The sequence below is a fragment of the Rhinatrema bivittatum genome, chromosome 1 (assembly GCF_901001135.1).
Source record: "Rhinatrema bivittatum chromosome 1, aRhiBiv1.1, whole genome shotgun sequence".
NCBI classification, from domain to species: Eukaryota; Metazoa; Chordata; class Amphibia; order Gymnophiona; family Rhinatrematidae; genus Rhinatrema; species Rhinatrema bivittatum.
The window spans coordinates 621,298,758-621,312,193 of NC_042615.1; the positions used below are offsets into that span (position 1 = coordinate 621,298,758).

At 45.5% G+C, this 13,436-nt stretch overlaps 1 protein-coding gene across 1 annotated transcript in view; it reads left to right on the plus strand.

Moving 5' to 3' along the window:
• Window positions 1-2,108: 2,108 nt before the first annotated feature.
• Window positions 2,109-13,436, plus strand: part of REEP5 (receptor accessory protein 5) — a 66,676-nt gene continuing 55,348 nt past the window's right edge. Inside the window, exons 1-2 of the mRNA XM_029571585.1 lie at window positions 2,109-2,359; window positions 2,565-2,658. Coding sequence (XP_029427445.1) covers window positions 2,242-2,359; window positions 2,565-2,658 — 212 coding nt within the window. The 5' untranslated portion in view covers window positions 2,109-2,241. The remainder of the gene's footprint in view (window positions 2,360-2,564; window positions 2,659-13,436) is intronic.

The window sequence follows — 13,436 nt, forward strand, 5'->3', positions numbered from 1 at the left end:
CTCAGCGGGGGGGGGGGGGGGGGGAGGAGCTACTGCAGCCCTCTCTCATATTGCTAAGGAGGAGAAGGGTTATGGGAGAGGGGGGAGGTCTCTTGGAAGAGGAGAGAAAGTAAATATACAGATAGTGGATACACAGTAAAAAATACAAAAAGGGTTGAATTAACATGAGTTTGAAACAGGTAGAGCTGCCAAGGAGTAACATTTTTAAGCAGGAGATTTTCAGCATCTGTCCCCCTCCTGCCCTCCACCCCAACCACCTCTCCTACCACTCCCCAAGCCCAGTGGGGCTAAGTGGCTGCCACCGCCTCCTCACCCTGTGCTCTCTTCAGGTGGCCCCCTTTTTTCCCCCAGGGCAATTTCCTGGTTGCCGTAGCGAAGCTCGAGTGTGTTCTTGGGACAAAAAAACCCTTAAATTTCTCCACTAGCCATGCTGCTTCACCATTTTGCACTGGAAAAAAACACCCTGACAAAATTTTTAGAAACCTCCAGCCGTGAGGGGGGAAAAAAAACCCCAACCAAAAAGACGTATGCCCAGGCCAGCCAGTTATTTATTTTATTTACTTAAAGATTTGTAAATCACATGCTTCAAAATTCATGGTGAGGAACAGTATGTAAACATTAATAAAATCAGGCCATGAAAACATATAAATAAAACCGGTACACTCATCATATATGCTTAGAGACAGATCAAGATGATGAGAACACCTTAAGACACTTCTCTGCCTCCCCGCACCAAAAGTAACTCAGGAGCCTCTCTGGGAAAACCACTTCCACTGCTCTGGCCTCACAACTACAACTGTACAGTCTTACTCTAACCTCCACCTGGTAGATTCAATCAGAGGAGAAGCCTCGGCTTTGTTGCTGGTAGAGATCAGGCTGAAGTTTAGGCTGCTCCAGCAGAAAATGACCTGCCAAAGGGCAAGTCTGTTTGTTTGTCAAATACATGGTAAGTAAACTTGTCAGCAGTAGCACCAATCCTCAAGGCTTTAACACTGGCTACTCGCCATTCACCTATCTTTCATATTCAGTCATGTTTGAAAAATATCTAGCTAATGTGGAGGGTATAACAGAGCACTCAGTCACTCGCCCCATGCCTGCATCACAAATGGCAGGGCAGCCTGCAGGCCTGTCCAGGGGACCCCCACATTCCCTCAGGTTTTCAGGCTCTCCACAATGAATATGCATGAGGTACATTTGTATTCCATGGAGACTCGTTATATGCAAATTATCGCCTGCATATTCACTGTAGACATCCTGAAAACCCAATTGGCTGTGGGGTCCCCAGGGCAGGCTTGGAAAGCCTTTCTTAAGGTGTTGCCTTGGGAAATGTAAATATCAAAAGGTGAAGGGTTGTAGATGAATGCGATCGTCGGAGAAATGGAGGGGCAGGCCAAGAAGCACTTTTTTTTTTTTGGGTAGTAGTTGGAATGCAGTGCGAGGGACCAGAACTAAAAATTACAAAAACAGAGCAAGAATCATACATTGCCACCGATCTTCATCCTCTCATTGATTACATTTCAAAGCTTGTTATTTATTTAATATTTATAGTCGCCCACTCTAAGGCCCTAGGGGGACGTACAAACTCTAACAATCGTAATTGCAAGCGGTGAAAAAGAAGAGGTAGGATTAAACAATATGGCACTAACACACAGTAAAGCACAAAAGTAAAACATTAAACAGAGAGAAACAATATTGAAATCGGAACAAGTCTTGAGTCTGAAACAATGCTGCCTATAACTTACTTATTTATATTTAATTTTCTCTAAGCTTTTAGACTGTTCAATTTAATTGGGTACACTCCCAGCTAAATGAGTCTGGGCGGCAGCAGAACATCTTTTGAGGGAAGGGAGAAACCAAGAAGCCATTCTCGCCCCAGCTCCCTGGTGACTGATGCCGGCTGTGGTGGTGGGGGACGACACAAACTGGTCCAGCCACAGCCCTGGTGGCCGAGCCCACCCCATTCCTGGGCTCTCTCTGAGCGTGCGTGCGAGCTCTTCCCTCCTTCGGCCGGGTGCAGATGTTTCTGTAATCAGGAGGAGGAGGAGGAGGGAGGGGCGATGCTCTGGCAAGGGGAGGGGTGGAGGAGGGGAAGGAGAAGGGCGGCTCGCCGAGGTTGGGGCGGGGTGACTCGGCCGATCCTTCTCTTCCCTGCAGCCGCAGCTCAGAGGAGGCAGCAGCAGCAGCGCGCGCCCCTGGGGATCGGAGCCGCGGGAGGGAGCGCACGGACAGGCAGCCGCCGCCATGGTCGTCGCCCTGCGAGAGGGTTTCGAGAAGCTCCTGCGGGAGAAGAACGCGATCACTGACCTGCTGTCGGCCATCGAGGCCAAGACCGGCGTGAACAAGCGCTACATCGCCCTCGGTACGCGCCCGACCTGGCGGCAGCCGCCCCCGGGAGCAGCGCGAGCCGTCTCCCGGCCTGGGTGATCGGGGGAGGGGGTGTCCGGGGAGTGCGCCCCGCCCTGATGACGGCGGCTTCGTGCATTCAGTGTGTCGAGCCCTAGATTTTCTTGCTGGCCCTGCATGACCTGATCTTCCCCCCCCCCCTCTCTCTCATTCTCTTTCAGCTCTCATCGGGGTCATCGCCGTCTATCTGGTGATCGGATATGGAGCATCTCTACTCTGCAACTTAATTGGATTCGGATACCCTGCCTACGTCTCGTGAGTGCGCTTTCCGTTTGGTGCTCCTCTCTCCGACAGCCCGACATAAACTACTTTGAACGTGATACGCTAAGTGACAGTCCAAGGGAGACTGTAGTGTTTAGCCAGACACACAACATGACTCCTCCTCCTCCTCCTGTTTTTCAGCCTTAAAAACCTTGCCTCTTTCCTTCCCAGCCTCTCCCCCTCCCCTCACACACACACACACACACAAACTGTATTCTGTTTTCTTAACTACATTTGCTAAAGTATGCGCATGACGTTTTAAAACCTCTTACCCGAGTTTATGGTGTCTTGTTCTTTAGAATAAGCTGTGAGATAATGTGCTGATAGAAGTTAAAGGAACACTTAAGATTAATTTCACGAGTACAAATAAACCTATTTTTTGGGGAGGCCTAATCTGGCACTGCCAGGTAGAATCATTCAGCAGCTTTTACCCCCAAGAAAAGGCAAAGAAAATAGGTTTTTTCCATAGTTGTGTGGAAGGCCTCAGTAATCTCTATATTAGCAAGCTTGAAAGTGCTCTCTAGAGTGAGTCATCTGCACAATTAGTGAATATTACAATGTGCATAGTACTTCTTGTACAGAAACACACTCAAACGTAAGGCACAGGGCCACCAAAAGTAGTTTTAAATACATATTCCCTGTATAGTGTTGTAAAATTGGATGTTTTTTGAATGGGTGCATTCTTCTAATCTCTTAAAATATTACCTTTCCTAGCAGTCTTGTTCTTTTTCCCATTGCTTCTATACAGCAAAACATTTTTTTTTTAAATTCTCTTAACCACTTCCATCTTTATCCACATGTCCAACTGTCAATGTTCATTGTAGATGATCCTAAGGCATAGTGGGACTCGGGGCAAAAATTAATCTTTCCTTCTTGTTTTAAATCTGGTGGCAGTGATGATGGGCCCTTTCATTTGTTGTATGCCCTTTTGCCATATGTCCTGTAGTAATAACATTGGGTATGGTTAGAGCAGACGAAGGGAGACTCCAGGTGGTTCTGTTCACCACTTTCTCCGTGACCTTGTACAAATCACTTTACCTCACTGTGTTCACATTTAGATTCTAAGCTCTATGAGGAGAGAACATATGGACCATCTTGCGTGGCCCAGTGGATGCTGGCGCTCTATAAATTATTTTTACCTGTCATGTTAAAACAGCAGTACTACATGATTGGGCCAAAATAGTAGCCGGTCTGTTTCTTGGTCTTTTATCTCCCTTTGGTGTCTTATTCCTAGGCCTTCATTCTTTTTTTTGTCCAGAGGCATATTTTTTTCTTAGATTGATTTGGCATGAAAGCTGTGCATCTTTTTTTTTATTGTGATCATAAAATCATTTCTTTGACTTATCAGAAGGGCCCTGGAGCAAATGGTGGATGGGCTGTGCACAGACTGGTTAGAGACAAGTGCATGTTATAAGTTGGTTTTAACTGAGTGGGGAGACTTATAAATGGAAATCATGAAGGCAGGATTAATGGCATGTTGGGTGAAAGAGTGTAGTTGGAGAAGCATTTGTTCTTGTGTAATGGCTTTTTTTGTATACAAGCAGCACTTTCAGTAACAATGTTAATATTAATTCTATACAGTCTATATTTGGGACCATATTCAGCAAGGGGGCTGATGTAGATAGAAACATCTGGCCACACTAGGTGCTTGGTGTAAGGGTGCGGCCACGTTGAGGTACTGTGTGTGAGGATGGAGGTCTTGCATGGGTCATTACATAGAAATGATGGCAGAAAAAGACCAATCGGTCCATCCAGTCTGCCCGGCAAGCTCCCACACTTATTTTCCCATACTTAGCTGTTTCACCGACCACTAAGTTCAGGGCCCTTGTTGGTAACTGTTTGATTCAAATTTCCTGCCATCCCCTGTCACTGATGCAGAGTAATGTTGGAGTTGCATCAAAGGTGAGCATAAAGCTGCTACTACTACTGCTTAACATTTCTATAGCGCTACTCAATGTATGCAGTGCTGTACAAATGCATGAGACAGTCCCTGCTCAAGACAAACATACAGGTCAACAGACAATTATCAAAATGAGTTAATGAGACTGAAGGCAAACCAAGAGTCTTTAAGATTTAAAAGCAGCCTCAAAAAGTTGGGGTTTTTTTTTTTTTTTTAGATTTAAACAAAGTGAAAGAGGGGAGCATGGTGCACCAGCTCAGGAAGTCTATTCCAAGCACATGGTCAGATGTGAAAATGCTCTTTTGCAGGTGCATAGTATGAAAATCTACAGATAAACCCTTCGGGTCTGCATCAGAAGTCATGAGATGAGGATCAAATTATGTATATGCTAGAGGAGAAGGGAAATGGGGGTTATGATGATGGCATTTAAATATTCAAAAGATATTCAATGCACAAGAAAAAAACCTTTTTCAATGGAAAGGAAGTCGTAGAACTTAGCAGTCTTGCTATGAAGCTTCAAGGGGATAGACTCAGGACCAATGTCTGGAGATATTTTTTCATGGAAAGGGTGGTGGATTCCTGGAATGCCTTCCCCGGTGGAGGTAGAGACAAAAAAATAACAGGATTCAGAAAGGTGTGGGATAAACCCAGAGGATCCTGGGGTAACCTGCATGGAGTGGCAATTACAGCCATTAAAAGGCAGTGGTACAACTTGCAAGGCTGGCTGAGAGGGGACGGGATGTTGGGTTCCATGTAGGAATTTGTCTACACATCTGCCTGAGGTGGATGGGTCACTGCTGGACAGACTGGATGGACCATTTTGGTCTTTTTCTGCTATCATTTGTTATGTAAAATAGCAAAGTTGTTTTTTTTTTTGTTTATGCTGACTGGAATTGTTGGTTCATTATCGAAATTCCGGTAAAATGGATTCAATGACTTCTGCACATTTGCACGTGTGCTCAGCAATACTACTAAATGTAATGTAGGCAAAAGTGACATTTTGGTTCCAAAAAGCACAGCCTATATAGGAGAGAGAGAGCAAAAGAGGACAGGGAACGGTACGGGTGGAGGAACAGGAAAAAAAAAAAAGGGCGTGCTGTTTGCCTGAAACTTGAAAAAGAAAACATAAATTGGAAACTAAAATCATTAAGAAGTAAAATGTCATAATGAGAGCCACATGGTAATGCCAAGTGTCAAGTTCTCCTGCTCTGATGGCAGCTAGCCAGAGAAGGTGGAGTCTGGGCTGACGCTCCAGAGAAGGTGGCGTCACGGTCCGTAAGAGCTTCTGCTCAGCAGAAGCTTTGTTCCGTCCTCGGCGCGGTTTGGAGTTGAGTGAGATGCAGACTTCCCCCTTTGCTTTCTGGCAGTTAATATTTAGCAAAATTCACAGCACCGACCCCCCCCCCCCCCATTGACCGCAGGCTGCAGCAGAGTGAACCACATCAGAAGGATGAGGAGGAGAAAAGGGGCGGTGCTAAGCTGACAGCACTGTAGCTGCCCAGTCAGCAAAGGGGCGGGCTCATGTCCTGCTTCTTGGAAAGGAAGCCTGCTGCAGTCTTAAGTGTTCTGACAACATCTTTTGAATTTCTCTTGCTGATGTTGCTAGCTGGTTTAAACTATATAGTTTTCCTTTTTCCTTTGTTTAAATTGTGCTGATGTGTCGTTGCCTTGCTGGTTTAAGCTATATGTGTGTGTGTGTGTGTGTATATATATATATTTATTTTTTTTTTTTCTGTTTTTGTCTGGATAGAATATGCAAACTGGGAATTTTTATTCTCACCTACCCCATGCTATTTTTCCATTTTCACTCCCTAAATTTGTGGTGGGTGATCCTCACTGGCATAAAGTCATACCTGTGATTACTTTCTCCTTGCACCTTTTTTATTTATTTATATATTTTTTAAGTCTACCAGAATATTGTGTTTGCGTTCAGGCAGAATGCCAGGATAACTTTTTTGTTTTACTTGCTTTCCCCCAGTTAGAAGAAAAATAAGATCTAGGCAGAGAGCAGTCCAGCTGTGTGTGTGTGTGTGTGTGTTCGCCTCTGCTCAAGAGCTCCTTGAATGAGTACAGTCTCTGAAAGCTAGAGTGACTGAGACAAACAGAGTGGTGTATAGAGGAGACCTGACAGGGACATAATACAGCCCATGTGCTGCTTTGGTCACCAGGAAAGAGCATTGCCTGGCAGCGGGAAAAAAAAATGATCTTGCAGCTGGGCATCTGCTCTCTAGGATGCATCTTTCTGGGCTGTATATCTAGGTGGGTAGGGATGTAATTGACAAGTCATTCATTAGGTATATACATGGGTGGCTGGGGGCCATGAGACCTGCTCGCTGTAAAGGTAGCGGACTTCACATATCACCTGGATAGGATTTTAGAGGCTGCTGGGGAGGATCCATGTAGGTACCAATAACATAGGTAAGTGCCGAAGGCTAAATTTTAGGCTGCTAGGTAGCAAACTGACATCCAGAGCCTCCAAGGTAGCATTTTCAGAAATGTTTCCAATTCTCCTTGCAGGGTCCCAGTGGTAAGCTGAGGTCTGGAGTCTCAATATGCGGATGAGACGGTGCAGAGAGGAGGGCTTCAGATTCATTAGGGAAGGGGGGGGGGGGGAGACCTTTTCTTAACCAAGATGGAGCCCGGCTGCTGGTGCTGACATTTTAAAAAGTAGAGAGAGAAGCTTTTAAACTAGAACATGGGGGAAAGCCGACAGTTTCTCAGGAGGAATCTGGTTTGGAGCAAGGTATCCTCCAAGCATACTTTACTATTAGAGGAATTCAGAGAATCCCGAGAGCGAGGATGTTGAAAAAGCTGAGTCCAAATTACTTGGATAAACTGATAAGTGGTTTATGAAATAGAGAATAAAAACTATACATTCAGAAGTCTAAAAAGGAAGATGACTGAGTTAGAATATATGGCACTAAATGATGATATTGCCATAACAGGCATCTCAGAGATCTGGTGGTGAAACCAGGGTGAAAAGCATATCAAAATAACAGAGCAGATAGACATGGTGGTGGCTTGATTCCATAGAGTCAAATAAGATATAAATTGTGCAGGAAGCAAATTGCTTGCTGGAATGTCTGTGGCTGGAAATCCCACGTGTGACTGGCAGGAGGATAGCAGTGAGGGCTTTCTTATCCTTCACCTGACCAGGATGGTGAAATGATTGTGAAATGCTAATTGAGATTAGATGGGCAAGCAAACTTGCAAACAAAATAACAGGAGATTTCAATTACCCCAGTATCGATTGGGTGATTGCCTCACCAGGGCATGTTGCTTCCTGGAGCAATGGATTTTAGAACAAACAAGGATGGGCAGGCACTACTTTTTCACCCAGTTCTTAGTGGAAAGCAGGATCTGGTGATGGTGCAGCTGCTTGGTATGAGTGACCATAATTCAGTCAATTATTAGCCAGGTAGACTTGGGGGAGAAACCCCCCTGCTTATCCATGGGAGTGGGCAGCAAGAGATGGACCCATTCCTTTGGGATCTGCCGGGTACTTCCTAAACATCTGGATTGACCACCATCAGAAACAGGGCTCGATGGACACTTGGTCTGAGCCAGCATGGCACCTCTTATGTTTTTATGGGCAGTGCCAAACGTACAGAGAGAAGTCTCCTGCAGAAGTGCAGCCTGTATATTTGTGATGATTGTAAGTGCTCACAGGGAACAGAGAAATGAAGAGTCTGTATTTTTTTTTATATATATTTTTAACCGTGAACGTATGATTTGAAATTAGTGTGCCAGCTTGTTGGCAAGTATACGTTAGGGAGTTTGTCCCAGTCACAGAGGCAGGAGATTAGCTGAGTGTGGTTGATGGGATTAACAGGTGCCCTTCTTGTCACTGTATTGGGGCAGCACAGCTGGCAGAGTTTCCCTGTCGAACTTGCCAAACTGTGGGAGAAATGGAGGCACTGATGCAATCTGTGCTTTCGATTGGACGTTGGGGAGGCAACAGACCCGATGGTCCTGGAACCGGTTCCGGCATCGGAAAAATGTGCTCCTCATCCGAGGACAACGGAATGGGTATCTGTGGTCTTGGCGAAAATCAAATCAGTTGGGGGAGGGAAAAAATTGAAAGGTAATGGGAGTGGTGCCCTGGATGCAGGAGGCCTCCCTCCCAGCAGGATTTGCAGTCAGTGGCATACGTTGCATAAACTAAAATGAAATCCCACAGAGACGGAGAAGAGCTGTTGGCAAAAAAAGAAAATACCAGCATACCGAGGACTGGTTTAGGGGAGAGAGCATACTGGCAGAGGCTCGAGGGAGCGACGTAATGTTCAAGTGAAGTACTTTGCGTGAATTGGTAAAACTGTCCGTACATTTCCAGCATAAACCTGTGTATAATTGACACTAATTCTGCAATGTGCAAATCTGCTGTTTAATGGTGCAGTGTGAGGTAAAGCAGAGGTGAGAGAACCTTTTGAGCTCTGCCCCTCCTCCCTTCCATTCATGCAGTTGGTTAGGGCCCCCCGAGATGGTTTAGCGTGTGCACGCGTGTACACAGATACACGTGAAAGGTATTCAGCAGGCACCCACATGGCCAACCAGTGGCTTAAAGCCCCCATTCTGTTTCTTTTCAAGTTGCTGATAGGAGTAAGCTGATACGTACATGGGCACTCCATACCCAGTCAGATACTGCAAACAGAGCAAAACAGACACCCAGACAAACATCGACATAGTTACCCACATACAGACATAAAGGAAAGATATCCCCCAAACCTCGACACAGAAACTCAACACTCAGACAGGCCCAGATACCAGATATAACCCACCTAAACAGAAAAACAGAGAGAGAGAGAGGCGGGCATAAACACGACAGACACAGATTAAAGCCCACCAGACAAACGGAAAGAAACACATTCCAAACTCACTCACTCCGGCAACACACCACAATGGTAAAGGATGAAAAATGTTTCCAAAAAAACTTAGGTGCCAGACAACATTCTTTAAGAGCTGAGGAAAAAGCCCATCCTATCTTGTCAACTTTATTTTTGCTTTTTTACTGTTTTTAATTATTATTAGTTTGCTCCTCCTCCTTTTTTTTTTTTTTTTTTTTTTTTAATTTTCTCATGTTTTTATTTGCTTTTTTTTAATTTTTACACATTTTGCCTTTATTTTCCTTTCCCTACCTCCGCCGTCGCTCACCTCCATCTCCTCATTCTCTATGGCCTCTTTGTTCATTTCCCTCCCCCACCCCTCCACTTCTGTTACTCTGGTGGGCAGCAGCTGTGATCTCTTCCCGGGCTGAGCTCTGAGAGTGGCAGCGCTTCCTGGGTTGTGGGAACACTGCAATGGCTGCTCCTAGGTCCAGTTCTGCCACAAAGAAAGGAAGCGTCTCCCTTGCCTGAGCCCGCCACACCAGAATCTGCTCCTCTCCCTGGCCCGCTGAAAGAGATGCATGGCTAAACCGTGGCACGCTTGCAATGATATCACGACGTTCTGGCAGCTCCCTCCCTCCTGAGCTTGCAGGGCCTCCACGGCACGGAGACTCGACAGCATAAGCCATATTTGTGGTTCCTTGATTGGGCAGCCAGTGGGCCCCCTTTCAGGATTGTTTAAGCCTTCCTATGGTAGTTTGCTCTCTCCTGCTGTAAAGGACCCTTCTCCTTGAACTAAGAACTCAATTGCCTTTTTTTTTTTTTCTTTAAAAGCAAAGTCCAGAGGGTTTCTGTGAAAACCCAGGAAGGAGAAGTGCCCTAAATGTTTTTATTGAAAGGTCTCTTGTAAGCAAGAGGGACCTGGAGGTGACAGTTTGACTGCTGCAGGATCCAGCCTGCTTCCTGTTTCCTGCAGGTTCCTTGGTGTACAGGGCTCAGCCACTGGCTTTTGCTCCTACCTTTTTTTATAGCTCTTCCTTGTCCCTTTTGCCTCTTCTATACAACACAGGGTCGGGGGCGGGTGGGATGATGGCGACCACAAGGTGAGAGAGAAGATGGGTGTGTTTAATCCCTAGCATCTAAAATAGTTGTGTTACCAGTTTGGTTTTAATTGTGTAACCTGTTGGTTTTTCCCTCAGTGATTCCTAACCACCATCTTACTCTCGCAGTCCTGAAGCAAAGTGGCTCTGCTTTACCCAGCTCCTTCAGGCTCGCTGCTTCCCCCACCCTTCTCTTCCAAACCAAAAGCATTCTGGGCAGAATCTGCTGGGTGGGACATCCATTTATTTATCCTTCTTCAGGCAGCCTAACCATTTTGTATGCTAGAAACGAGCGTATTGGAAAGCATTATTTGTTTAAATCCCTGCAGAGGAGAGGTTTGTTCCTAATGTAGGTGGGGGGGGGTAGCAGTGGAGCTGGTGTTATGTTCTGCATCGGGGTGAAGGCGTCCACCATCTGTCGCTGTACCCAGTAACATTACTAGCACACAGCCTGGGGACTTTTCTTTTACCTTGCCTAGTGAGAAATTATAAATAAAGCATTCATTAGGCTTCTTCTGTCACTTAACCTGCCATGCATGTTCTTATCTGCTGTGGTTTTTATTTTTTTGGCTTGTGCTGACTTGATAGTGGGGGTGGGCTGCGTACTAACTTGTACTTTTTCGTGCATTAAATGCACATAAAGCGCACACTAAAAACTGCACCACGTACTAAGGGGCTGGCATGCGATTGTAGCACAGCCGTATATGCAAAAGAGGCTTTGAGCTGATTAGTCATTGCCGTGGGATGTTGGCCAGTAAAATGTACTGCCACTTCAGGAGGTGTAGTTAACTGCTAGCATACCAGCATATGGCAGGGTTTGAATCCTAGCAGTTAACTTCTGGTGGAGGACAGTGTCCTGGACCTCCGCCAAAGAGCCTAGGACAGCATGCTGGAGGAGAGTCTCTTATCTCCTGCTGGCTTGGCCTCCAGCTCTGTTATGGCATTGCCTAAGTGGCATGGCACGCTTTGATCCTTATATGTGCCATTAGAAATGTGAAGGGAAGAGACTCTTATCCTGGGGAGGGGAGTGCATGGCCACTTGGAAGGGTTGTGCTGGGATGTGCATTCGTCCTGGTTCGGGGAGCCTGAAACCCGAAAAATTTTTCCCGAAATTTCCGGAAAAATTTATTTTCGGGTTTAGTGCGTGCTAACGAAAAAATTTTATTGTGCGCTAACGGAAGTTAATGTGCGCTAAAACGAAATTCGGGTCTCCCCGATTTTTAAAGGCCGAAAACGAAGCCCGAACCAATAGGTTCGGGCTTCGCACATCCAACTTGTGTATGTGGAGGGATAATTGTGATGGGGTACATGGGGCAAGGGGAAATTAGATTAGAATGGGGGGTGGATCTAAAGAGATTGTTGACTTAGGGGGTGGGGGTAACTAGGACTTGTGATTTGGGTGGAAGGAGGATTTTCTCCTCATCCCACCCCCCTCCCTCCACACATACACATCGGGCCAACCAACCCTTTAAGTTCAGGCTTGAAATGTTGTGTGCCTGTGTGGAAATGGCCATGCTCTTTTTAATGTGGCCCCCATACTCTGCATATAAACCTTTATAGTAAACCGAGCGCTACAGCCCTTTATACTTTGTTCTGGTTTGCAAGGTTAACCATGGCCATGGTAAAAAAAAAAAAATAATAATAATAATAATGTGCATTTAGAACACTGACCTCTAAACATGCAGTGTGCTGAGCAAAATTATATTGTGATAATGCCCCTGTATAGGTGATTGATGAGATCTCACATGGAGTACTGTGTTCAGTTCTGGGAACTGTAAATCAGAAAGGATAGAGACAGGTTAGAAGCGGACAGGGGAGAGGCAACCAAAATGATGTAGGGTCTTCACTGAAAGACAGATGAGATGAGACTTGAGGACCTAAATATGTATACAGGAGAGGAGAGATTGTGGTGGGGGGGGGGGATTTGAAATAGACTTTTAAGTACCTGAAGGTATTAATATTGCACAAGAATCAAATATTTTCCAATGGTAAGGAAACTAGAGCTATGAACTATGAAACTCCAGGGGAGTAGACTGAGGGACAATGTCAGGAAATGTTTTCTCATAGAAAGGGTGGTAGATTCCTGGAATGCCCTTTGGATGAAGTGTTGGAAGATAAGAACCCTAAATGAATTCAGAAGGGTGAAGGGATTAGCACAGAGGATCCCTAATGGCAGAGGATAGAAATGAAGAAATGGGATAACTTATGGTGTTACATTTCTGTTTGGGGAGTGACCTGCAGGGAGTAGCAGTTACAACCCTAAATGCCTTGATGGGGTAACCCTTGGTTATTAGCTGCATCTGTACTCCAGCAGCCCCTAGTGGAATTTTTATAGTGTTACTGCTATATATATGTATATATAAGCATGCTAGTGAGTTGGTTGACATCACTCTTGGGAACACTGGAACAAACAAGATCTGCTCTGTTCAACGTGCTGCCCTAGAGGAACCCAGCTCCCTGTAGAGCATTTTGGAGGTTCCAGGAAGGGAAATGCCAGCTGTTTTTGTGGGACTTCTGCTTGAAGCATGGGGCAGATTATCTGTGCTTGAGTACCATAGGGTCACAGCAGTCCCACTGTTAGTGAATTCTCAAAAGTATGAGTGGCACAGTCTGATGTTGGACTATTAAATCACATTAGACGGCCTTAATATCTCTGGATGTACCGGCATTTTGGAATTCCATTGGATACAAAGTTCTAACTCATGTCTGGAACCTGCATTTTCTATGTCAGTAAATAAACAAGTTAGTTGGTCTCAAATGGAGTGAATCTTTTAGGTTTATTTGAAGTCGCATGAATGCATCGTGACTGGAGGGAACGGGATTGAGTGTACCCGCTAGGAGAAAATCCTGCTGTTTTGGACAGACAGTGTGATAGTTTACAAAATGGCACCAGGCACATGGGCTTTTGGGTGCAAAATTGAATTCGGAACTGTTTGTGCTTTCGATACT